Below are 27,564 nucleotides of genomic sequence, written 5' to 3' on the forward strand. Positions count from 1 at the left end.
GGGGGAGGTTCCTAACTTTTAGCATCTTATGGTGCCTAGAAACCTACATGGTGCCTAAAAAATAATCTCATAAAAAGGAGGCTCCAAAATCAAGTAGGTGCTCCTTCTATTATGAAGCCTGTGGTTTGGTCAACGTGCACACTAGGGCCACATATAGGATATTTATGAAAACAAAAGAATTGGGGGAATCAATTTTTAGTCACATTTCTCTAGTAAAATCTACTGTGTTCCTTAGAAAAATGTATTAAAATTGAAAATCTGCAAAAAAAATGAAGTTTTGAAATTTCACCTACACTTTGTTTTAATTCCTGTGAAACACCTAAAGGGTTAACAAACTTCCAAAATGCTGTTTTGAATACTGTGAGGGGTGCAGTTTTTGAAATGGCATCATTTATGGGGGTGTCTCACATACAAGTCCCTCAAAGTCACATCAGAACTGAACTGGTTCCTAAAAAAATCAGTGTTTGAAATTTTCTTGAAAATTTGAGAATTTGCTATTCATATTTTAAGCCTCCTAGTGTCCAAAAAAATGAAAATGAGGTTGAAATAATGATGGCAACATAAAGTATACATATGGTCTATGTTAGTTATTAACTATTTTGAGTGGTAAGATTATTTGTCTCACAAGCAGAAAATTTAACTTTTTGCAAATTGCTAAATTTTCCATTTTTTTTACGACATTTTGGTATTTTTCACAAAAAAACACAGACTGTATCGACGAAAATTTACCACTAACTTGAAGTACAATGTGTCACGAGAAAACAATCTCAAAATCACTGGGATAAGTAAAAGCAAAAAAAAGTTATCCCCACTTAAGTGATACATGTCAGATTTGAAAAAAAGGGCTCTGTCAGGAAGGCAAAAACTGGCTGTGTCAGGAAGGGGTTAAGATAATGTAACCAGATTTCCCATTCTAAAATATTAGCTTCCTGGAAGGTCAGAGAAAGCATTTGGTCCTCGTTCACAATTGTAGTTGGACTTCTGTCTGCCCCCGTAATTAATCTGGCTCCTATGTAAATTCCATATTGCTTCTTTGTTTTTACATATTGATCACTGTCTGGCCCAGAGCCAGTCTGGTGTTTGGCCTTTGTATGACAGAATTACACAACAACAATATTGATGTCCAGGTATTGTGTCTTTTATTTAAAAAAATATCTTTGGCATGCAAGGTATAGTAATACATGTACGGTATATGTGCACTTAAATCAATAACCATATTTATAGTTACACTCTCTCACACACACACACACACATATATAATTCTTATTGCTATTTATAATCTAAATAATTGTTATATCTATGGAATACCGTCACATGTTTAGTATAGCCCCAGCACATAGGCAGAACACAATACAAATTGCTGTTATACACCGTAAGGAACAATCTGTGTTTGGACAACATATCTGTTTAATGAAACAATTGTCCTGTATTGTGTTTCAAGGGTTTTACAGTCATTCTTTTCAGATCCAGTCACACTGATAGCTTTATCTACAGTGCCACCTAGTGGCTTACTGTATACATATTTGATTACTTTATCCATACTGGGATTCCAACGATTGGCTTCAGGCAAGCACACAGAGCACGTTCACATTGCGCTCTCTTGAGCAGGCTGTGAACAGTATCTTCCTATTCCATGCACACATTCAGAGCATTCGGTTAAAGGGATAAGCAACCAGCCAGACTAAACAGGGCAATTCCTACAGATTTCTCAGAACTCTCTGCCTAGTTGCTGAATGACAACAGTTCTAGAGATGCAGACAAATAAGAATTATCTCCTGGGTTGACAAAAAAAAAAAAAAACTTTCAGTGGACACAAACAGTTTGACCCCTGGAAAAGGAAGAAAAAGATGTCGGCATTAAGACGAAAATTTGGTGAAGAATACCATGTTGTAACAACTACCGTGGGAGGTGGATTCTTTCCTTCTGTTAAAAGAAAAAGGCAGAGGTTTGTAGACAAGAATGGACGTTGCAATGTTCAGCATGGGAATCTAGGAGGAGAGACCAGTAGATACTTGTCGGACCTCTTCACCACCTTGGTGGACCTGAAATGGAGATGGAACCTGTTAATATTTATTTTAACGTACACTGTGGCATGGCTTGTAATGGCTTCAATGTGGTGGATTATTGCCTACATCCGAGGTGACATAAATAGGGTTCACGATGATAATTACACACCATGTGTTGCCAATGTCTACAACTTCCCATCTGCGTTCCTCTTCTTTATAGAGACAGAAGCTACTATTGGGTACGGTTTCAGGTACATCACTGAGAAATGCCCTGAAGGGATCATACTCTTTTTGTTTCAGTCCTTGCTGGGATCTATTGTGGATGCATTCCTCATAGGCTGTATGTTTATAAAGATGTCACAGCCAAAGAAGAGAGCAGAGACTCTGATGTTCAGCCACAATGCTGTCATTTCCCAGCGCGATGGGAAATTGTGTCTGATGTTCAGAGTAGGTAACTTAAGGAACAGCCATATGGTCTCTGCTCAGATTCGATGCAAGCTTATAAAGGTAAGAACTCATTTATTGTAATGTCATTTAACCCTTTAAGTGCCAAGTGAATTTGGCAAAATAGGTGTGGAAATTGCCAAGCAAACCTTTTTATTCATACTAATGATCTGTCACGTTTACCTCCATATATAATCTTTTTTAACGCAACATTTTTTGTTTGAATTTATATAACAAATGTGAGCGACGCTGGCATCTTTAGCTGATATTCTGCACATCCCTCACAGAGATGTTAGCACGCAAAAGGTTAAAGAGAATTGGCATCAGCCTATAAAGTCCCTAATTACTGGCTTTCTAAACATGACAATTTTGCATTGTTATTCACTATGAATTGTTTTATGTCTGTGGAGTACTTGCTTTACATTGTGCATTTACATTTATTAAAATATACAGCTAATTTCCCAACAAGTACATCAAATTGTCATATATTAGTATATTACCTCATTGTGTGCTGTGTGCACATTTGTATACTACAGCATGTCGGAGGAGTTAATACAGATGTATGACACGTTATTATATAGATGATATGAGATTGCTGTATAATGTTAATTCTGATGCACAGGATGTTTAGTGAAACAGTGTTATATCATATAAAGTGGTGAGTCGACTCTCAACTCTATGTGTGTGTCTATATGTTTTATACACACACATACACACACACACACATACATCCCACCCCATGTGAGATAAGTACACAATGCAAATCATCCTGCTCCTTATTGTGTGCATAGCAGCGTTTATTATTACCGTATGCATAAATACTTACAAATGATTATGTTCGAGACAGCCAATGGCCTGCTGATGCTCAAGCTGCAGGGGAGATGAAGAGGGATCTCTCAGACCACTCTCCGTGAATTTCTACAAAAACAGGCCCATAGGCTTCTTTAGGCAATGATGTTGCTTATCAGGTACAAGTTCCAAAAAGTTTTACATGCCAGAGCTTGATACATATGAGGATTGCGTCAATCCTTATAAAGTGTCAGTTTTCCAGTGTTTAAGTGCATTTTAGCGCTAAGTACATCCTGCCAATGCTGTTTTTCATAAGGTGAGATAGTTCACTATTTATATTTATCTCCTTCTGTGTTGCTCATTTTACAGCACTAAATTCTCTTACATATAACTTTATGATCACTTATCTCAGTCTTTTTCATGTTCTGGACTACTGTGTATTAGGAAATAAAATTACCGCATACTGATATATATGTTTCAAACCTTGGGAGAGGTAAAGCGGAAAGAGATAAAGTAGTAACCAATCAGCTTCTGCCATAGATCAAACACATGTGGCGAGATGCAGCAAAGGTAATAATGAGGCCAAACCTCTGGAAATACTTTTTTTCTGAGGTTTGGCCACAGCCCCCATATGCACCAAGCCCAGAATGCGGTACAATCCGGGGCTTGGATGTGGTGGGCAACTTAAATTTTGGTACTTATGTAGTAGACGGGCGCCAACTAAGCAATTTGCTTAGTGGCCTATTCTGCGTAGGAAAATTGCATCGCATCGCATGGGTCATTTTAGGGGCCGTGTGATGCGATTTTCCTATTAAATTTATTCACTGCTATCTTAGCCCCGGGGGATCGCATCGCACCTCCTCCCGCAAAATCGCATGTGATCGCATGTGTTTTGATAGGGTGTACGATGCCATTACATTAGCTATACAATAATAAGGTTTTAGGCACCCTCCCCCCCACTTTCCACGCCACCCGAAGCATGGCGAGCGCAGCAAAACGTGTCCTCCGAACCTTTCATACCCCCACTATCCAAGTTGGCGTGGCCGTGCCATGCACGTGGCCATGCCCCTCGCCATGCTTCGGGCTGGCCACACTATATAAAATCAACTCCACGCCTACGTGGATAGTGGGGGTATGAAAAGCTCAGACTAATGTAATGGCATCGTACACCCTATAAAATCGCATGCAATTGCATGCGATTTTGCGGGAGGTGCAATGCGATGCGATCCTCCAGGGCTAACAGAGCAGTGAATAAATTACATAGGAAAATTGCATTGCATCGCATGGCCCTTAAAATGGCCCATGCGGTGCGATGCGATTTTCCTAAGTTACCACATGTATGCAAATTGGGCGCCCGGCTACTACATAAGTACCCAAATTTCAAATCAGCTTTGCCCATAGAAGCCTATGGGCTTATTTCAAAGTTTTCTGCTGTGAGGTATCTAACGGGATCCCTCCCAGCATCTCCGCGGGCACCTGCGTCACTCAACGCATGCGCAGATAGGACTCCAGTTCCAGACCCAGAAGTCCTATAATCGTAAAGGACGGCTCCTACCGCAAGAGCCGTCATTTGCCAGTTTCTTATTGCATATGGTGTTACTAAACAGAGATGTAGAGACTGGTGGGAAGTGATGCTTGCTGCATCTCTCGCAATGTTTGACATATTTCCCTTACTATGTTATATAGCAGGGTCCGGCAACTGGCGGACCGGGGTCCATCTCCGGACCAAAGAAGCCAGAGCTTCGGACCTCACAGGTTTTCGCCAAATATGCCAGGGGAAGGAGACGTGACGTCTCCTTCCCCTGACTAGCGAGCATCCTATCGCGGCGCCTCACGTGGGCGGGGGCTGAAGATGCGGCCAGCGTCATTTAGAGACGCCACGCGCGCCAAGACCGTCCGCCCTCCCGCCCGCCCGGCGCTACCCGGCCGCCCTCCCGCCGGCAGAGTAAAGTAGCTGCCCGCCCTCCCACCGGCAGAGTGAAGTAGCTGCCCGGCAGCCCCCCCTCCCCCCACGCTGAGTGAAGGAGCTGCCTGACGCCGCACCCGTATGCAGAGTTGGCATTTTTAAAAAGGTGAGCAGAATGTGCCTTCATTGTCCCTGTATTGCCAGCATTGTCCCTGTATTCATTACAGGGACAATGCTGGTAATACATGGACAATGCTGCCAATACAGGGACAATGCTGGCCTGTATTGTCAGCCTTGTCCCCGTATTGCCAGCAGTGTCCCCGTATTGCCAGCAGTGTCCCCGTATTGCCAGCAGTGTGCCCGTATTGCCAGCATTGTGCCCGTATTGCCAGCATTGTGCCCGTATTGCCAGCATTGTGACCGTATTGCCAGCAGTGTCCCCGTATTGCCAGCATTGTCCCCGTATTGCCAGCAGTGTCCCCGTATTGCCAGCATTGTGACTGTATTGCCAGCATTGTGCCCGTATTGCCAGCATTGTGCCCGTATTGCCAGCAGTGTCCCCGTATTGCCAGCAGTGTCCCCGTATTGCTAGCAGTGTCCCCGTATTGCCAGCAGTGTCCCCGTATTGCCAGCAGTGTCCCCGTATTGCCAGCAGTGTCAGCATTGTGCCTGCATTGCCAGCATTGTCCCCGCATTGCCAGCATTGTGCCCGTATTGGCAGCATTGTGCCCGTATTGGGAGCATTGTCCCCATATTGGCAGCATTTTTTGGACCTCGACCAAAATCATTTCGAAATTCCGGACTCCATCAAAAATTACTTGCCTACCCCTGTTATATAGGGTTGGACACATGTAGACATATCTCAAACATAGATATCCTGGTCCTGGGAATATTTATTACAGTCTGGATGATCATAGACAGCTCAGCATGGTGCAGACTTTCACACACAGTAGTTTAACACAGTTGGACCTAAAATAAAATGGATGTCACAGGGGGTGCCTAGCAAAATGCAGGGGGGGGGGGGGGCGAGGGGGGTTCCAGCTGTTTCGAAACCCCCTTCCCCACAATTTGGCCAGTGGCTACTGCATGCATAAAGGGTAAATGGATCTGCTGCACATGCCCAGTGGCAGCAGATTTTTCCTGTGCATCTGAGGCAGAGCCAGATTAAGGTCTAAATGGGCCTGGAGCTGAATGATCAAGGGCCTATTATGTGAAATAATAGGGGTTGTGGCCAGCACCTAATAATGTGGGTGGCGTGACCAGTGTTCTGGTTGGGTGGTCTGCTCATGGGTGTTACATGGCTCATGCCTGGAAAAGGCAGGGGGCTGGCATAAGAAAAATGCAGGGAGTTATATTGGCGGGTGCACTCCAAAGGTGCACCTGCAGGACGTCAATGTACTAAGATACTTGCGGGGCGAGGCGGCACTGCAGTCATAAAAAAAATACTGAAAGACGAAACTTGGTAGACAACATTTCAGCACCTTTTATGTAGTCACCTAAGTTTACCACACCATATACCCCTTATACAAATTAGAGATGAGCGGGTCCGGTTCTCCGGGATCCGTCAGATCCGAATATGGTGATCCGGGTCAGGATCCGAGTTGGCTCGGGAATTCCCGCCTGAATTCGGGACCGAAAACGAGGCAAAACGTCATCATCGCGCTGTCGGATTCTCGCGGGATCTGGATTCTATATAAGACGCACGCGCGCCCTGCCATCTTCACTCCATTATAGGAGAGGGAAGAGGGTGGTTGGGATCTGTGCTCCGTGCTCCGTGCTCTGTGCTGCGTGCCCTGTGCTGTGATTTATATTTTATTTTGTGACTGGTGATTTTGTATTTTGTTGTAAACTAGGTGCTGCAGTGCTCACACGCAGGGGCTGCAGTGCTGCTGACTGTACACTCAGTGTACAGGGGCTGCAGTGTCCATAATACAAGGGGCTGTGTCCAGTGTGTCAGGGTCTGTGTCCAGTGTACAGGGGCTGTGTCCAGGGGCGGATTGGGAATTAAAACCAGCCCGGGAAATATCTCGAAGCAGCCCTGATGGGGGGGAGTGGTGTCGCGCGCCGGAGGCGCGCCAATTTTTCGGGGGTGTGGCCTATCAGTATGGGGCGTGGCCTATTTCACCAAGGCCCATTATACATATGCCACACACCGTCATGCCATTATACATATGCCACACACCATCATGCCATTATACATATGCCACACACCGTGATGCTCCATTACACATATGCCGCACACCGTGATGCCCATTATACATATGCCGCACACCCTGATGCCATTATACAAATGTAGCACACCGTGATGCTCCATTATACCTATGCCGCACTTCCTGATGCCATTATACATATGCTGTACACCCTGATGCCATTATACCCATGCCACACACCGTGATGCACCATTATACCTATGCCGCACACCCTGATGACATTATACATATGCCCCACACCGTGATGCACCATTATACATATGCCACACACCATGATGCCCATTATACATATGCCACACACCATGATGCCCATTATACATATGCCACACACCGTGATGCCCATTATACATATGCCACACACCATAATGCCATTATACATATGCCACACACCGTGATGCTCCATTACACATATGCCACACACCGTGATGCCCATTATACATATGCCGCACACCCTGATGCCATTATACAAATGTAGCACACCGTGATGCTCCATTATACCTATGCCGCACTTCCTGATGCCATTATACATATGCTGTACACCCTGATGCCATTATACCCATGCCACACACCGTGATGCACCATTATACCTATGCCGCACACCCTGATGACATTATACATATGCCCCACACCGTGATGCACCATTATACATATGCCACACACCATGATGCCCATTATACATATGCCACACACCATGATGCCCATTATACATATGCCACACACCGTGATGCCCATTATACATATGCCACACACCATAATGCCATTATACATATGCCACACACCGTGATGCTCCATTACACATATGCCGCACACCGTGATGCCCATTATACATATGCCGCACACCCTGATGCCATTATACAAATGTAGCACACCGTGATGCTCCATTATACCTATGCCGCACTTCCTGATGCCATTATACATATGCTGTACACCCTGATGCCATTATACCCATGCCACACACCGTGATGCACCATTATACCTATGCCGCACACCCTGATGACATTATACATATGCCGCACACCACGATGACATTATACATATGCCACACACCTTGATGCCATTATACATATGCCGCACACCCTGATGACATTATACATATGCCACACACCTTGATGCCATTATACATATGCCACACACCCTGATGACATTATACATATGCCGCACACCGTGATGCCCATTATACATATGCCGCACACCGTAATGCCCATCATACATATGCCACACACCGTGATGCCCTGCTTCTGAGGGTCAAGAGAAGTGCCGGACATCCACCTATATACTATATAAATATATATACATATATATATATTAACTCTGTCAGTCACACTAGTCACAGTGCCTTGTTTAACCTGTGGATAAAACACCCTCCCACCTCGCGTCTGCCAGTGTAGATGATCACACTGGCGGATGCAAGGTGGAAAGGCATTCCCCCTGCGGAAGGCCTCTCTGGCAAAGCAGCAAGGAAAGCGGGTATAATGCTATGTAAATTTTATGTGTCTTTGTAACTTGAAAACAGTTATCATATAAACTTAAACCTCACTAGACTGCCTCTGTGAGCTTATTATTTCCGGGTGCCGCACCACTGGATATAGATATATATATATATATATAGTAGAAGAATGGGTAAGGCGTCACTCCAGGGCTTAGAAGAAACAGTATTTATTGTGAGGTGGTCAACGCAGTTTCGGGTGTTACCCCGTCGTCAGGACCAAAATGAGCACATTTTGGTCCTGACGACGGGGTAACACCTGAAACGGCGTTGACCGCCTCACAATAAATACTGTTTCTTCTAAGCCCTGGAGTGACGCCTTACCCATTCTTTTACTGTATTTGGTGGGCATCCCACCTTGGATGGCACCCAGGCAAGAGTCTTCTGAGTGCGGGGAGTGCCTATATATATATATATATATATATATATATATATATATATATATATATATACACAGTCTACTTCTGTCGGCACTCAATGAATAATACAACAGCAATTTCGGTGCACTCCAATAAACAATATTGCATAAGTCCAGAAGTTAGGAGGCACTCAGACAAAAAAGACTTCACAGCCAATAAATCAAATAAGCATCGCTGTAATCAGCGCCAAGCGCTTTCGAGGTTGATACTTCTTCTTCAGTGTATGTTGTGCCCCGAAGAGGTAACAACCTCGAAAGCGCTTTGCGCTGATTACAGCGATGCTTATTTGATTAATTGGCTGTGAAGTCTTTTTTGCCTGAGTGCATCCTAACTCCTGGACTTTTTTATATATATATATATATATATATATATATATATATATATATATATATACATATATATACACACACACACATATACATACACAGTACACACACCGAGAATGCAGCATTGTTTCCGAGTGCCGAACTGCCGGATAAAGATAGATATACACAGTACACACACCAATAATGCAAGAATGCATCACTGCGACTCCATATGTTTATCACATTGTCATCGTGATCCTGTAGGAGCCCAAATTCAAATGACACCACACGGAATTAGCCCAAATACATGTAAGTAAAGCCACACAGAATCCAGCAAAATTCTGTTATGCGGTGGGAGGGGGGTCTATATGCTGTTATGCGGGGGGGGGGGGGGTCTCTTCACAAGTGTAAAGGTGCCCATACACGCACCGATCCCGGCGTTCGTTCTGGGCTAAACTAGCATCCATCACATCGCATCGCATGCCTAGTGCATGCAATGCGATAAAAAGACAGTACAAAAAGTATGTGTAGCACATACTTTTTGTACTGTGCGATGAGATGCCGCGGAAGCGCGCATCTCTTCGTATAGCATTGCACCGCCGGGATCGGTGCGTGTATGGGCACCTTTAGTTGCTGCCTGTGATGGAGTTTTGTGCCCCTTTAAAAAAGTATATATACACACACATAAGGGGGGCACAAAACTCCATCACATGCAGCAACTTATATGCACTTACACTTGTGAAGAGACCCCATCACACACACCCCCTCCGCATAATAACCAAAAATAACCCCCCCTCCCACATGCAGTACATATACATATATTATATTAAACCCAGATATATAATTTTTTTTTTAACAGAGCCCAAATCCCAGTCCCAAAGAAAAAGATAAGAACAGTCCCTTACACTTTATGCTGCTGCTTCAGCCTTCCCCCTCGTCAGCTGCTCACTCAGCCGTCCCACCCACGCTGCAGCCATCCACATTGTAGACGCTGCGTCTTTGCAGTGTACTAGTGTAGTGAGTGGCCGGGTGCGCGGTGACGTCACCGCGCACCCGCGATCAATGACTGTTCTGGCCACCTCTGCATAAGAGCCGCGGGAGGAGCTGCGTGGAGCTGCGCATGCGCAGAAGCCCTCCCGCGGCCATCTTTAAATCTCTCACTGCCGCAGACAGCCGCGGCCATCTTTGTTGGGGCATGTTATGCTGCGGCCGCGGCACGCTGTAGTCGTGCGGTCCGCGGCCCAGCCAGGCAGGCGAGCGGCCTGTTCTGGTAACTTATGGACCAGCCCACCGGGAAATTACCCGGTTTCCCGGTGGGCCAATCCGCCCCTGGCTGTGTCCACATGTAAGCTTCAAATGATTTTGGTCCCGTGAAACTGGGCCTTTTGGTCCCAGAGAAATCTGTCCTCAAACAACATGAACAGCCATGAAATTACATTTCAGAAATGAAAAAAAAAAATGGTTTACCCGCAATATCTCTAGAATCAATTAACCCATATGGACCAGGTATCAGATTGAAGGCCCAGCGATTTGAGTTCGACTGAGATCAACCTCGAGCTTCTGTGATGCCGGAGGGGGAACTGGCAGACGTTGGAACCAGGTGGAGGTCAGAATTAGCGGGTCCCATGTTATCCTATGGGGAAAACGTTCCAGGTTTGCCTTGCGGTATCTCCTGTTCCCGGGGGCTAGCGATGCGGGGCTGGGCTTGTTGGAAAGCCCTGGCCCTCTGCTACAAAATGGGCCTATTTGGAGAGTGGGCCTGGAGCTGTAGCTCCATCAGGCCTATTGTTAATCCGGCCCTGTTCTGAGGGCTCAATTAGAAAATCTGGTATGTGATTTTCTGTGATCATTGAAAACAGAAAGAAATGATTCCAACACTTAAATATCGGCGGTAATAAGATAATTGAATACGGAACGGTAACTTTCAAAAAATTACAATAATTGGTCACATTGTAAGGATCTTTTATCCTATAGGTACATTATGAGAGAAAAATACCTAAAAGTTAAATATATTGGTGTTATATCTATCTATCTATCTATCTATCTATCTATATATATATATATATATATATATATATATATATATATATATACAGTAGCGCACGCAGGGGGGGTTTCTGAGTACCCAGAAACCCCCCCAGGAGTCTAAGGGCCCTAGTCTAAAAGCTGAGGGTCCCCTCTTTCCATGGGTACAAGAATTTTAAAAATCGGCCCTTGGGAACCGGAGATATCTGACTTCAAAGCAGTGGTCCCCATCCAAGCCTGTTAATTGCTCTTCCCAGTCAGATATTTCAGGTTCTGTCTGATTAAGAGCTTTTCTGAGGGTATATTCCAAAAGCTGGGATTCTTTGATGGACACTAGTAGCTTGTCTCTACTGTTCTCAAAACCAGAGATATCAGCCTTCCAGCAGCTGGTTACTGCTCCAGCTCCACACACCTGGTATGTAGTTTTATATACTCGTTGGCAGATTGCTCTGCCTCCTGAACTCTGATCCCAGAGTCACCAATATCATTTGGTAGGTGGGATTCTCTAGTTTTTAATTCCTGGAAACTGGAGATATCTGCAGTCAAGCAAGCTGTCCTCCCACCAGAAAATTATGAATAATAAGCCCACTCCACTATACACCCCTCCTCTGCATATTAAACATCCTCTACCACCCTGGAAGTTATGTATCAGGGCCCCTTCATTCAGCCCAATGCCCCCTTCTCCCACCCCATCTCCCACCATCTGTGCAGTAAAGGTGTAATTAGTGGAAATTACTGATCCAGGCCCTACATGCTGAGCGGTTGATATAATACCCCCTACCACCTGGGGGACATCAAAGCTTCCCCCACCCCTACCGCTGGAGGTTCGGTAGGTGCCCCAATACATTGCTATGCCCAGGGGTCTACACTGCTGTTGACGCCCCTGTATATATATATATATATATATATATATATATATATATATATATATATATATATAAAAGCACTTACCCAGCCTAGGTGTATAGGACAGGAAAAGACCAGCACTCACGGTTTTTAGAAGGAAAAAATAATTGTATTAGAAATAAAGCATGTACATGTACAGTGCTGGTCTTTTCCTGTCCTATACACCTAGGCTGGGTAAGTGCTTTTATGATACCGTCTGGACCCTGCACCTAACCATATTATTCCATTTAAATTTGAGTGCTGTTTTTTCTAAGAGACTTTGTATATATATATATATATATATATATATATATATATATATATATATATATATAACAGCTCCAAGTCTGCCGGCACTCGATGTGAATTAGCATGTACAGCGGGCCCCGGTGCCCAATAATAGAAAATAATACAAAGTCCAAAATCAATGGCACTCCGGAGGCAGGTATAAGCAAAAAGAAAAGCTTTTCTTTTTGCTTATACCTGCCTCCGGAGTGCCATTGATTTTGGACTTTGTATATATATATATATATATAATTATTATTATTATTATTTATATACATTTGGTCTATCTATAATACTTTAACTGACCCGGCATATACTGGGTCACCTAAGTGTCCATCTCCGTGCTTTGCTCCACCCCTCTGGAAACCCCCTTCTGAAAATCCTGCGTTTGCCACTGATATATATATATATAAATAAAAACATTTCTAGTTATACTGTATACTTAAAATAATATAAAGTACTTTCACAATAATACTACGTGTATTATTGTGAAAGTACTTTACATGTGCAGAGTTAGATTTGGGTGGGGGTGGACTTCAAACTGATATCTATATTGCAGTGTAAAAATAAAGCAGCCAGTATTTACCCTGCACAGAAACAATAAAACACCCAAATCTAACTGTCTCTGCACATGTTTCATCAGCCCCACCTGCAGTGCACATGGTTTTGTTCATAAGAGAGTGACTGTGCCTTTGCAAGTGAACTAGAATAACCGCCAATCTATTCAGCTCATTCGAAACAAGTTGAACAGTCAGGGGTGTCACTAGTATCAGTGACACCTGGTGCGCTAGGGGGTGTGGCCCAGTAACTTACCTCATTTTCATCACTCCTGAGGGTGTGGGTTGCCACTAGAGACTTGTCTACCTGCACTGCTGGGGCGACACTGGGCGTGAGTCGCATTGGTCTAGCGATGGCCCTGCATGCAATGAACTGTGATGTTAATGCATGGTTGCAAACATGCAGTTTATAAAACTTATAGAAATATATGACTGTACTATTTACTGTATTCTACCCAATAAAATATAAAATTGTTCTACTCCAGATAGTGTTTAAAATGTACTACTACTGTACAGTATGTTTTCATTCCTCACAGAGTAGCTTATTAGGAGGTAATAACCATGCACATCTTTCAGCACTCTTTCAGCTATCTTGTTCCAGGTCATTACCTGAGTAACAATGTTTATTAGTTTATGTTTGGAATCATAACCAATATATAGGCTCAGTTATCATGTGTTACTGTTACAGACTCTTCATCTCGTGCTGTCATCCCTCTCAGATCATCACGATCTCATGCGTAATATTACACCTAAATAGTACACTGTGTTTCAGTATACCATGGAACCACATATGAAAGTTCAGTAAAAGTACAAGTATAGGCAAGAGAAATGTTTTCCTTTTGTGGAAAGATGGTCTATTCTAGAACAACCCTCATACAGTTTAGGTAACTACAGCTCATACCTCCCAACATGACCTCTTCCAGGAGGGACACAATGCTCTGTTTCTGGACTTTCCTCTTAATGTATGATTACCTTCACCTGTTTTAAACAAGTTAATTGATAAGAAAGGTGTTCCACCACAGGTGATGGAAATCATAATTGAAGAGGAAAGTGCAGGAACAGAGCATTGTGTCCCTCCTGGAGAGGGTCATGTTGGGAGGTATGCAGCATTCCCCCTTGCACACCTTCTGTGGGTTTGGTGTTCTTAAAATTAAGAGTATTGCCTTGTAAAGTACAAATAGGTAAACACCCCAAGACTGCATGTCTTGGATGGGAATGAGACCCCGTTGATAAAAGACTGAGGCCCAGATGTACTAATCTTAAAAAGTGAGAAAGTGTAGACTGAAAAAGTACCAACCAATCAGCTCCGAACTGTCATTTTGAACACACCCTGTAACATGACTGTTTGGGGCTGGTAGTGTATCACTCTCCACTTAATAACGTTTTGAAGCTTAATACATCTGGCCCAATTAAGCTGTCAGGATAAGGAGAAAGAAACTAAATAAAACACCTGCTCAGTTTGGGAGCCATGGTCAGTTGTTCATTAGCCCGACACTGCCAGTTACTGATTGCTTAATTGGATAGCTTCCACTCTCCTGTTTAGAAAGCTGTTTCCAAAGCATACAATATTTTTAGAGATGGATAAAAAGATTTGTCCCATTTAGTGACCAAAAGATTAATGCAAGCTAAATATATGAGCTTTCAATTAGTACTTTTGCATTTTTAGCAATTGTTCAACTACGGTACATTATTGCACAACAACCTCACTTATTAGTGCTGGGTGTATCCTGTACTTATAAATCATAAAAATTTGCCCATTAATATTTGGTTGTTTCTGTAAACACAACAGGCAACCTCCTTTTATTACGTTGCTATAATAATCTTTGAGTCAGCATACTTCCCAGCATTGAGGAGTGGGTGTGTAACAATCAGTGATGAAGCCGCATGCTGGAAAATGGGGTGTGGCCTTGTAATCCTGGGATATGGTCACGCGACCCACACCCACGTTTTTGTATTTGGGAGGGTCTGAGAAATGCAGTAGAGAAAAGAAGAAAAAAACAGCGCTAACAATAACTAGTAGTATTGGATTGCTTTCAAACTTTCAATATTTATTTAATATAATTGTAACAAAAAAAAAGGTACTTGTTTCCTAGTATGGCGCCCATCGCATACCGTATTTAGTGGTGTGCGATGCGATATTCCCGTTAAATTAACAGGAGTGCTTGTACAATGAAATATCGCATAGCATTGCATGCCAGCAAATGGCATGCAATGCAATGCGATTTTTAAGTGTATAAGCACCCTGATGGGCGCTTGCAATGTTAAATGCACCCCCATTGTCAACGCCACCCCCACTATCAACGCCACCCCAAAGTGTGGCGAGCGTCGGCGGTACGCGTCCTCCGACCTTTTCATACCCCCACTATCTACGTCGACGTGGAGTTGATTTTAGATAGAGCCACCGAGCCCGAAGCATGGCGAGCGGACGCAGAATACGAGCCCGAAGCGTGAGACGCGGAATACATGTAAAGTAATCAGTGTCCCCTCGCGGGGCTCGCTGCGCTCGCCATGCTTCGGGCTTGTTGGCCCGCTACGCTCGCCACACTGTCTAAAATCAACTCCACGCCGACGTGGATAGTGGGGGTATGAAAAGGTCAGAGGACGCATACCGCCGCACCTCGCAGGCTCGCTACGCTCGCCACGCTTCAGGTTGGCATTGGAGTGGGGGTGGTGTTGACAATGGGGGGGGCATTTAACATTGTAAGCACCCATTAGGGTGCTTGTACAATTAAAAATCGCATCGCATGCCGCTATATTGCATGCGATGCGATGCGATTGTTTAAGATGCACTTCGATCAAAATCGGGGCGCCGTGCTAGGAAACAAGTACCCCAAAAAATATATATTTTAAGAAAGACAATACTACAAAGACATAGTAACATGGCATTTCAGATCAAACACTAGTCACCCTTTGAATGCAATGACAGGAAGTATGTTCCTAGATATACCCCTAAAAAGTTCCACACTGTAATTCAGCTGAAAGAGCACTGGAATAAATTTACCACCTTTCAAGTAGATATCAGCAGTCCCATCCAGTGGTCTCCCGAATTGTGGCTTTTTGACTTGAATGTCCCAGAATTGCAGTGGAACACTTAAGCTGTGTACACACAGTGCGATTTGGTCACTGAACAATTTTGGCTTAAAAAGGCTCAACAATATATTGCTCAGTGTACTGGCAATATCTCTCAGCAATATATTGCTCAGTGTACGTTTTCATGAGCAACCAGCGATTTTGGCTGAAAATTGCAAGCTATTCTGTCTCATTCTGTCTCTACCTCATTTTGACTAGAAATCGCTGGTCCCTGGTGCACAGGTGTAGTCAGGTGCTGCACAGTGCATTGTGCACCAGCGACTAGCGATTTTTAGCCATAATCGGAGGAGCATGCTGCGACCAGTGACCATGTAGGCAGGGGGGGGGGGTACCTGCTGTGCCGTCTGGGGAGCAGTCAGGGGGGTCCGTGCCGGCGTCTGACAGGAGCACGCAGGGGTGTCTGTCCGTGCCGCGGGGGTACCTGCGGCACTGTGTATAAAGCTGGCGGTGGCGGCCCTGCAGTGCTTAAGAAAAAACTTGCGCTATCTGCCGGGCTATACGGCGGCGCGGGAAGCGCTTCTGATTTTGAAAACACTGGCCACATGCTGATTGGCTGAATCTCAGCCACTCAGCGTGAGGCAAGTGTTTTCAAACCCAGCAGCGCTTCCCGTGCCGCCGCTTAGCTCTAGTTATTTCCTATTCACTGCAGGGACCCCGCCACCGCCGCCAGCTTTATACACAGCGCCGCAGGTACCCCCGCGGCACGGACACCCCTGTCCGCTCCAGCACCTACTCTCACCTCCATGCGGGGGGTAAGGGGGAACTACCGCCCTCCAGTGGCCGGTGCCTTAGGGAAATGCCTAGAGCTGCCTATTGATGGTGCCGGCCCTGCATGTAGGACTGGCAGCGGGAGTGCGCTCGCGGCAATTTATCTCCCACAGCACATGAAATCACTGGCAGCTTTATATGGATTTTGCAGAAGCCTATAATTCGCTTGGATCCATAGCTGAAGGACAGTACCTGCCCTTTCCACAGCAAGGAGTAAAAACTTGTGGATGGTAGAAAGTATAACTAGCAGCAGTGGTGGCAGTCTCTGGGGTTTATAAAGCTACAGTTGTAGTGAAACCTGTTAACAGCTCTGCTACACAGAGGCGGAACTACCATTGGTGCAGCAGGTGCATTGCACCGGGGCCCCTGAAGACTAAGGGGCCCACTTCTGCCACCCACTGATGTGTGGCATATTGTGAAATTGGGTTGGACTGAAATAGGAGGGCCCAAAAATGTAGTTTTGCACCTGGGCCAACCACTCGTAAGTTCCGACACTGCTGCTACATACATTCCTGCACCCTGCTACATCGTTTAAAGAAGTCCGGACCAACCACAGAGCCTGAAGGGATTGTGACTGCTGACAGCATGGATGTGAGCAATAATTATTCATTGATTGAAAATGGATTAAAATATGTGGATCATTTGGTTTGGTAATAAACTTGTCAGTTTCACCTGACCATTGTTCAGCTGATTCCAGTCAGTGAATGGAGATCACCTCTATACGCAATGTATGGAGTCTCGCTGAATATCGTACATTGAGCTTAATTCAAATCTGTTAGCACGGCTGTGAATTAGCAGGCTGGGTTATAATCGATAGACTGCACATGCGTACGGCCCGTAGTACACATGTGCAAGGCGTCCTGTGACAGGAAGTCAGCATTTCTGGGTGGTAACCAGCCAATTTCTGGGAGTGCCAGGGAAAACACAAGTGTTTGAGTGGAAATCATGTGAAGACAGCTCCGGCCTTGATCTGACAGATTCTATCACACCCATGAGTAAAGCTGGCCATACATCGACAGCTTGATTGTCAGATCTGGCTGGCTGGAACAAAAATCTGGTAATGGATGAGAGCAAATGACAGTTTATCAATTGCTTTGAAATGCTGGAAAACTGCCAAAAACTGTCACTCAGATATTACCAGGTTTTTGTCAAAACCAGGCCACTCTGACAAACAATCTGTAGATGTATGGCCAGCTTAAGTTCTGGGCTATGCACAGACTGCACACACTGAAAAACTCAGGTCTATTGTTAGTCCTCTCGTATATTGCAGCTGGTCGGCCATCTATGTCCATCTTTTTTCTCCTAGCTGAAAATAACTCTTAGGGGTAAATTTACTAAAAGTTCTAAAAATGAAAAGAGGTGATGTCACCCATAGCAACCAATCAGATTCTGTCCATCATTTCTCTATTGCATCCTAGCTTGAGTAAATTTACCTCCCATTTTTTATGCTGAAAAAGCCCCCGTCGGCTTATACTCGAGTGAGGGTCCCACTTGAGTCAATAAGTTTTCCCAGTTTTTTGTTGTAAAATTAGGTGCCTCGGCTTATATTCGGGTCGACTTATACTCGAGTATATACGGTACCTTTTCCAAAAGCAAAGTATCCTAGCATTTTCAGTTAAAAATCCCAAACGAATGAATTACTCTCTAAATTAAGTTTTCTTAATCAGATAATGTAAAAATAGATATGCTTTCTCGAAAGAAGACACCTGACAGTTTTTTTGTTTTTAAATTGTACTCAAAATAGCATGGTTTATTAAAAATGCAGTATAAAATATTGTGTGTAGGTGTTTGATGTAAAATCGAATTGTTAGCAGCATGCATAAAGAAATTGACTTTAATGGCTCTTCTGCTTCAACAGAGAACATGCTTTCAGTGAGAGATGCCTTTCAGTGTAGCATGACAAATTTTAATGCAAATGAAGACTGAAACGACATTTGAATAAAAATGATGGTATTCCCAATGGACTGAATATCTGAAAGTATTGATTACAAAGTTTGATATCAAACTCAATGATTTGTCACACTGTTATATGTAAAATGTATGTAATATTTTACAACACTTCTGGGCTTTTTTTATTCTATAAAATGCTACAGCTCTTGTGGGCTTCTCAAAAGGAAAACTTGTGATGGCTGCTTATTGCAGGGATGTTGAGAGAAGGGATTATGTAGAGAGGAGTAGTGGGCGATGATAATGCCGAGGAGGGGGTGGATAGCTTTGAGGATGATGTGGAGCATAGAGAATTGGCATGAGAGGGGCCAAAGGAGTACAATGACAAAGAGGCTTGAGGTGGAGATAAAGATGGATAATGATGTGGTTTGGAGGGGGTGTTAATTTTGTAAGATACAATGAACTTGGTGCACTGAGTGTGGTACTGTATATGGTTGGGTAATTATTATTGGAATTAGTATTAAAAAAAAAAATGTTTTAGCAGTACTTTATGCTCCATTAGTAGAAATGACATTTGTCATGATCCAACTGAGCATGAGTTGTATTTTGCCTTGAATATCCCTAAGCACAAAATCTTTAGCCACATAAATGATTTAGGCACCAAATGTGCCTTCTGTTTCATTGCATAAGAAATGGGCATTTTCAATCTGCACTCTCTCAGAATCCTTGAACATACATTAATCCATCCAAAATTCTCTTTTAGCATTATGTTCTACTGCACCATGGAGAGCTGTAACCAGGGGCGGATCGGGAACTAATAGTGGCCCTGGAAAAATTTCTAGAAGTGGCCTTATGTGGGCGGCACCAAATGAACACCAAAATAGGCAGGATTAATCCATCACTATACCTGTGTATAAGCCGTTGGTTTCAATACACGTGGCATTCTGGTGCCCCCCGGACCTTTAAGCTGCTGTGACATTCCACAGACCTCCACATTTCACATAATACCCCCACATACCCCAAGCCTACACCAACAGACAAACAACTCATTACCACACCCAGAAACACCCCAGACATTGATACATCCCCAGATACCACCCAATCCTGTCCCTTCAACAGATGTCACAATGGATATAGATTGGTGCCAGACTTAGATGAGTATTTGAAGCATTTGGTACTCTGCTCTGTGAACAAGCAAAGGTTGCTTGTGTGGGAGACAGGATGGGGCAGGGCCAAAACTAGACAGGTGACAGGTGGCCTCATAGGTACATCAGCCTCCCGGGACTCTTCCCTGTACGGCCTATGGCCAATCTGCCCCAGATCCAGAACCATTATAAACATGGGCAGCAGACAATAGCGATACGTGGCCTTGCAGTGTTGCTATCGCCCGGCCAAATAGATAGTGCAGGCAAGAATATTTTGTTGCACTGTGTATTTGGCGGTCGCTTCCAGGCTGGCAGGATGTAGTTAGCCATTTCTCTGATGGCTTAGCTACAGTACATCTTGCGTGTACATGGCTTAAGACTGAGCTGATCCTCTTCCAACCTTTCCACATATCCTCACCTCCCACAACTTAATTTTATATTGATGACACTACTATGTCCTATTGCCCCAAGTGTGCTGTCCTGGATTAATTCTTGAGTTCTCCTTTTCCTCCCAACCACATACTGTATTTGGCACTTCTCATAAACCTGCCATGTTCACCTCAAAAATATTTCCAGGATTGGACCCCTCTTCCAGGATGCTGCTAAGACCCATATCCACTCTTTGGTCATCTCCATAATGAAATACTGTACTGCTATCTCCTCCTATCTAGCATCCCTGACAAACGTATACTCAATGCAGCTGCAAGGCTCATCTTTCTCACAAAATGTAATACATCCACATTGCTTCTACTACAAGCCCTTCACTGGTTCCCCTTTCCTTTCAGAAAACAAATCAAGCTTCTCAGATTAATTTATAAAGCCCTCACCGGCTCCTCTCCCATTTACATCCCTGACCATATATCCCTTTACATTATCACCCAACTTCTTTGCTCCACTACTGCACGCCGCCTCTTCTGCCTACTGAATACCTCCTCCTAATCTTACCTGCAAGAGTTTGCATGTGTTGCTCCCTTTCCATGAAACTCTCTACCTCTCTCCCCCAGACTCCCCACTTCTCTACAAAATTTGAAACGTGCTCTCAGGACTCATTACTGCACCAAACCCAGCAAACTCTCATCATAACCATCTGTTCCACACTCACTGTCTACCCCATCTTTGGCACCCCTGTCTGTTTGCCTATTTTCTCCAGAATGTAAGCTGTAACAAGCAAGACCTTCTTCCCTCATGTGCTTCTCCTACTATTATTTAAATTGTGTATGTATAATGTACTATTGATAAATCTTTGTGAACACTAGAGTTCTCTGACCCTATGCACCAAGGGTTCTCAAACTCGGTCCTCAGGACCTTTAAGAGTTCACATTTCCCAGGCCACCCAGCAAGTGCACTGTGTATCACCAAATGTCACACTTTCAAAATCCGCAGGCAACCTGAAAAACATGAACTGGATTGAGTCCAGATGATATCATGGTGTATAATGAAAGTAATTTGGAGTATGTTATTAGCATAATGCAACTACTCCAAATTTTGCAAGAAATGTTTTAACTCTGCACCTCCCATTCCATTGAGCGGTGCAAACCTTGACTATTCTTTCTTGCCTTTTGCTTGCATGGCACTAATAAACATGATTTCATGATATGACTCTGTGAAGAATAGGTCAAATGTATGCATGTTACAAGTAAAACATTTCAGTTACAGAATATTAGGACTCTGTTGAACTGTTTCTAGACTGGAAGCTAGTTTGGTCCTCTAAGCAGTGGCGGATTTCCCACTGGGCAAGTGCCTAGGGGCGGCACCTGCTAGGGGGGGGCGTGGCAGCTTCCTTCCCTGCATGATGCAGGGAGAAGCGCAGCTGGAACAGGTCAATATGCAGTGTAGGGGTCCAATTCTTAGGTTATTCAATAACAATCAGAAGGGGCCGAATTCGGCTCCGTTTCAATGTTTTGGGGATTGTGCATGCACAATTATGCGCATGTGCAGCCCATCTGTTCAAAAGCCTACGGCAAGTATCAAATGCTCACATGGGTGAGGGAGGGGGTGGTGGGGGCGTACATCAGGAGTGACCAGGGGAACGGCCAGCATTTTCATTGGGAAGCCCATAAAATGCTGGCCATTCCCCTGGGAATACGGGCGGGCCAATGCCTGCCGGGGGGTGGGGGGGTGGCTGGCATCACATGACCTCAGCGCACGTCTCCTCTTTAGCAGACACCGAAGGAAATAAAAGACAGTTTTGACTGATAATCAAATAATTTCTCTCCCCTTTGGCTGCATGCAGGTGGATGTGTTCGCGTACACCCCTCACATGGTACCGAAGGGATTCCGTGGGGGGGGCAGATGTTTGGCTGGGCGGCGTTTCAGGGCTCGCTAAGCAGCGAACGACCGCTACTTAGCGAACCTTGTAGAATCAGGCCCTAAATGAGGAAAAGGCTCATTATATTCTATACTACGGGGAGGAGGATGCACATTATAGTCTGTAGCATAAGAAGAAAATACAATAGAAAAGAGAGCGCACTACATTGATCTATACACATTTTAAATCATTTAAAGTAATAAAAAGACACAATTTAAAATAATTAATTTTACTTAAAAACATTGTTTGTAGTATAAGAAGGCACATTCTGTTCCAAAATAACAAAAAATTATTAGTAATAGTATTTTGTAGCGGTTTGTAAATTCCCCTATGCCTGTAAGATCACCTAATTCTGTCCATGTTAATTAATAATTCCTCATTATTTAAGTATGTTGAACAGATAGTTGTCCCAAAAAAGTCCAATGTGTAAAAGCCTTTAGCATCCAGCTTATTTAGTCTTTGTGATATAGCAATGTAGGACAAGCCCCAAAAAAAGGGACTACATTGGATTTCAATAGTCATTTGAAAAACAAATTATTGACACACTACTGTATGTTTAATGAGCAATAACTCACAGTATATAAAAATTATTATTAAAAAAACTAGTTATATTAAACTAGCAAATATGAAAAACAGGAAAGGAGGTGATGCAGCACATGCAGTGCGTTACAACTAACACATTTCTAAGACACCAACACATTTTAATGCTACCCTCGATTAAGAATATAATATATTCTTAGTCACGTTTGCTTTCAACAATCATAGTGCACGCTGTATTAGTTGCCCAGATTGTAAGCAATCTGGGGGGAAAAAAATAAAAGCACAGCATTATGTAAGATTGTGTGTGTGCCGGAATAGAGACAAAACCGTGTGTCTTTTATATAATATACAACAAAGCAGTATTTTTATACCACTGTTAATCCAGCACTACAGACCTAGGAGCAGGGTTGCTCAAATTGTTCCCTAGTTAGATCAGCCGTAGTTGGAAATGTGTATATCTGTCAGTCTATTTACATGTTCACTCAACTATTCATTTCATGTCCCTAGTTCAGTCCACCACTGCAGACACTGTCTGTTCCCAATATAAGAAGCTCTGAGAGCCTCATATTGCAGAAGAGGATTACAGATTCAGTAATATACCATTTTAATTTACTGTGCCTTATCTGTTAATCAGTAACCCTAAACCCTAAAATAGAAAGGGTTGCATGGACAGTGTAATGGTTAGCATTACTGCCTCACAGTACTTGCCAGGTACCCTCTATTATAAACTACTAACATACAGTCAGCAAATGGCGGCACTCCAGGTGGTCACAAAAGGAAGGTTGCAACTGCATTACACTAGTCAAAGTTTCAGTACTAGTGTCAGCCATTTTCATGTGGGCTGTCAACCTTATTCCTGTCAACCTAATAAACCAAACCCATTGCAGCAGGTACAGATATACCATGTACTGTAAATTCCATTCACTGGGTGCACAATGGACCAATGAAACTAGTTCCAGTGCCTGGTGTAGTCTTTAGAGGAGAGACATAGGCATTTCTATAATGGGTGCAGTGTGTAGGTGGCACATGTGCCCCTATGTCCAGGGGTGCCCACACAGCACCCATATATTACAAAGGGGAACAGTTAATCTGTTACCAGGGATTTTGATTCATTTTGTGCTCATCATGAATATGCCATGCTTTTTTTTTCCATTGGCTCTAGTTTTTGAGATTTGCGTATGAAAAATTATTACATTCTATTATTTTCTACATGTGAATTATCTTCCTAGTCTAGGTCGCTTTACTTAAAAGAATCAACGTAGCTTTGCTTTTTTAACAACTAACTTCTTTCAACAATAACAAAAACTAGTTTTAGTTTTGATAACGTAGCTGGTAGTCATGTTTGAGACACATTCATATCTCCTCAGTAATGTTGGGTGGAGACATGCGCATATTTTAACAGATTAATTGATTCCCAGTGTTATACTTACCCCTCCAGAGTCCCGCACATCATCTAACTGCAGATACAAATCATTCAGAAAATGGGCGCCACAACCATTTCCATGTAATTGTGCACGCGCGCTGGAGATGTTCCATATACCTGCGAATGCGCTGTAGCTCACATCAGAGGCTGCCTCTCTCAAAACACACCTGTGGGTATAGTGTAAAAACTATTTATCTGTAGCAAACAAATTAAGTGGTCAAGAAAAGATTTAAAAAAAAAAAAACGGTAATAATTTAAACATACATTATTTATATATATATATATATATATATATATATATATATATATATATATATATATATATATATATATATATATATATATATATACACACAGAACTGAGCATTCTAAGCACACATTCTCCTACCTCATGTTAATACTGCTTTCTCTTCTTACTGGCAGCTGCTTTTTGGTCCAATGTGCTGACCGGGTGCTCAGATCCACACATGCAGTACAGTTGTTAGGAGAAAATGCTGCCACTGGACGTGGGCAGCAGATTCCTTCCATCCCCTGTACTGCATGTGGTGACCACAACTATAGTAAAACCTTATTACTTAATACTGAAATTGTGGTTATGATCCAGGTTGCTACCAGGCTGCTACATGTACTGTAATTCTCAGTACCCACCCATACCTTACAACTGTCCCCATTACAGCGGGACAATCCCGCTAATTGCAGACTGTCCCGCTGCCCCTCCTGTAGGTCACACGGGCAGGGCTGGAGTTTGGGGGAGCTAGCGATCACTTCTGCTCTGCTTCTGCAGAGCAGTCGGTGATGGTTAAATAGATACTGTGAACACTTGCACAATATCTGTACAGTGCAGGGAAGGAGTTCAAGGCTGCCCAGCACCTTGGGGAGCACTGGGCACACCCCCAAATTGACAAAAATGGGGGGCACTGCTGAAAGCCCCATCCACAAAACTGGAAGGTTCGTCACCTTTTCAGTGGGCCCCTTCCTTACAAGCAGTTCAGAGACTCTAGTGTTTTATGTGGACAGCTATATGTAACCACTTCACAGGATCTGATTGTATATGAACTCTGAATGTCTGACTCTTCTGTGTGTGTGTGTGTGTGTGTGTGTGTGTGTGCGTGTGTGTGTGTGTATATAGAGAACTACACTGTATAATTCAGGCATGTCCAAAGTCAGGCACGGAGGCCAATTGCGGCCCGTGACATAATTTCAAGTGGCCCGAAGCCTCCAGCCAGAAGCGGGTGGAGCATCAGATGCAGCAGTGAGGAGGTGCCGGCCGCCACAGTGAGGTGTTTGGCGGCTTTCGGGTGAGTGTGCGTCCAACCCCTGGCAGTCAGAGAAGGGGGGGGGGGGCAAGCTACGGGGCAGAGTGAATGAGTGCAAAGTGGGGAACATACAGTGAAGGAGGGGCAGGCAGTGAAGGAGGGGCAGGCTGGGGGACATACAGAGAAGGATGGTCATGCAGGGGAATATAATGTGAAGGGGGCAGAGTGGAGGACATACAGCGAATGGGGGCAGGCAGGGGAATATACAGTGAAGGGGCAGGCTGGGGGACATAAAGTGAATGGGGGCAGAGTGGGGGACCATTCTGATGTGATTAAGGATTCAAAGGCATATATTCAATGCCGTGGGTGAGCGGTGACTGCGAGCAGGACTTTTTGCTCGCAGTCACCGCTCACCCTGTCAGTATTCAACTGACCCCCCTCATACGCAAATTCCCCCTCGCTCCGTTTTTTGAGCGAGGTGGAATTTGCGTATGTGCCTCCAAAAGCTGCGAGAATCGAGGCTAATTACAGCGAGTTTGCTGCACTAGCCTCGTTCTGTGACTGCGAGGATTCCCCCGGAACGTTGCATAGTGCGATCGGCCGGCGCGGGGGTTAAACTGCGAGGATCACTGGTTTTCTGCGATCCTCGTAGTTTCACCCCCTCGCCGGCCGCTTGCACCGGCATTGAATACATGCCAATGAATGTCAGGCTGAATGGTCGGCCCCACACATTTTCACCTCACCAAATCTGACCCTCGTCGCAAAAAGTTTGAACACCCCTGGTATAATTTAAACTACATTATAGTAGATCACATATGGCACAATACGGTGTTAAATTGTTATCTGTTTGCATGCAGGTAAATAGTGCACCTTATCTCTGGACCGTTTGATCAGCTTTTTTTACCATTATTGGGAATCATGGGCTATGATGGATGCGGTCAGGTTGATGATGCATGGGGATGCCCATCATTTTCTGACCGTTCCCTCAATGATCAAGCATTACAACTAACATATAATGCTTCTCAAAGGTGCATGGTTCATGAGGAACAGTTCCTTAGTATGGAATATTCTTGCTTTGTCACATTTTCATGTGTGCATTGGAGATCATAGGTGGTGGTTTCTCAAAATGAATATAGATACAAGACAGTGTTAGTGTTTTATCATATAGGAGTTTTAGTTTCTAAATTTGAGCAGTGTGGAGAAGAAATGATGGGTGTACCCCTACTCACGGTAGGTATAGATATCTTCAGGTCTATAAAGGTTTATTTTAGTCAGGAAGAAGTGTTCAATCTTTCAATATTAGGTTCAGTCAACAGTGGCAGGACTCCCAAAATAGTGAAGTGTAACAAGTATGGAAGAAAAACAACAGGTGTCCAATGTGAAGAGAATTGTCAAATGCTATGAAGGACATGTTATAAAGGACATCTTGAAAAAGGTCTATGGACCGAAATGCGTTGATTATGCATAAAGAGAGTGAACAGCCAAACTAGGACATTGCCGAAACGTTTTACCGTATGTACTTTTATTTATTTATTTTTTATTTATTTTTTACAATTTGTGTAGTTTTTTTGCTGTTTTTTCCTCTCTGGAGGATTTATGAAGAGACCTTTATTATTGTGGACTTTCTCCTATGGAACGAACTTCTTGTGATACATGGAGGATTTTGGGAAGAATTCCGAAAAACGATATTGCGCTAGTTGTTTGAGCAGCCCTGTAATGATGGGTAGTTACTGTGGAGGTATTTGCTGCAAGGCAAAAAATTACTGGGCGCTTGAAGGGAGGGGAGAGGGTAAGGGAAGGAGTTAATAGACTGAGAATTGGAATAAGATT

The 27,564-nt window shown here is 43.8% G+C and overlaps 1 protein-coding gene across 1 annotated transcript in view; it reads left to right on the forward strand.

Moving 5' to 3' along the window:
* The first annotated feature begins 1,545 nt into the window (after positions 1–1,545).
* Positions 1,546–27,564, forward strand: part of LOC146008373 (G protein-activated inward rectifier potassium channel 1-like) — a 45,494-nt gene continuing 19,475 nt past the window's right edge. The window contains exon 1 of the mRNA XM_083147580.1: positions 1,546–2,513. Coding sequence (XP_083003706.1) covers positions 1,848–2,513 — 666 coding nt within the window. The 5' untranslated portion in view covers positions 1,546–1,847. The remainder of the gene's footprint in view (positions 2,514–27,564) is intronic.

This window comes from Crinia signifera, chromosome 6 (genome assembly GCF_055691185.1).
Source record: "Crinia signifera chromosome 6, ASM5569118v1, whole genome shotgun sequence".
NCBI lineage: Eukaryota > Metazoa > Chordata > Amphibia > Anura > Myobatrachidae > Crinia > Crinia signifera.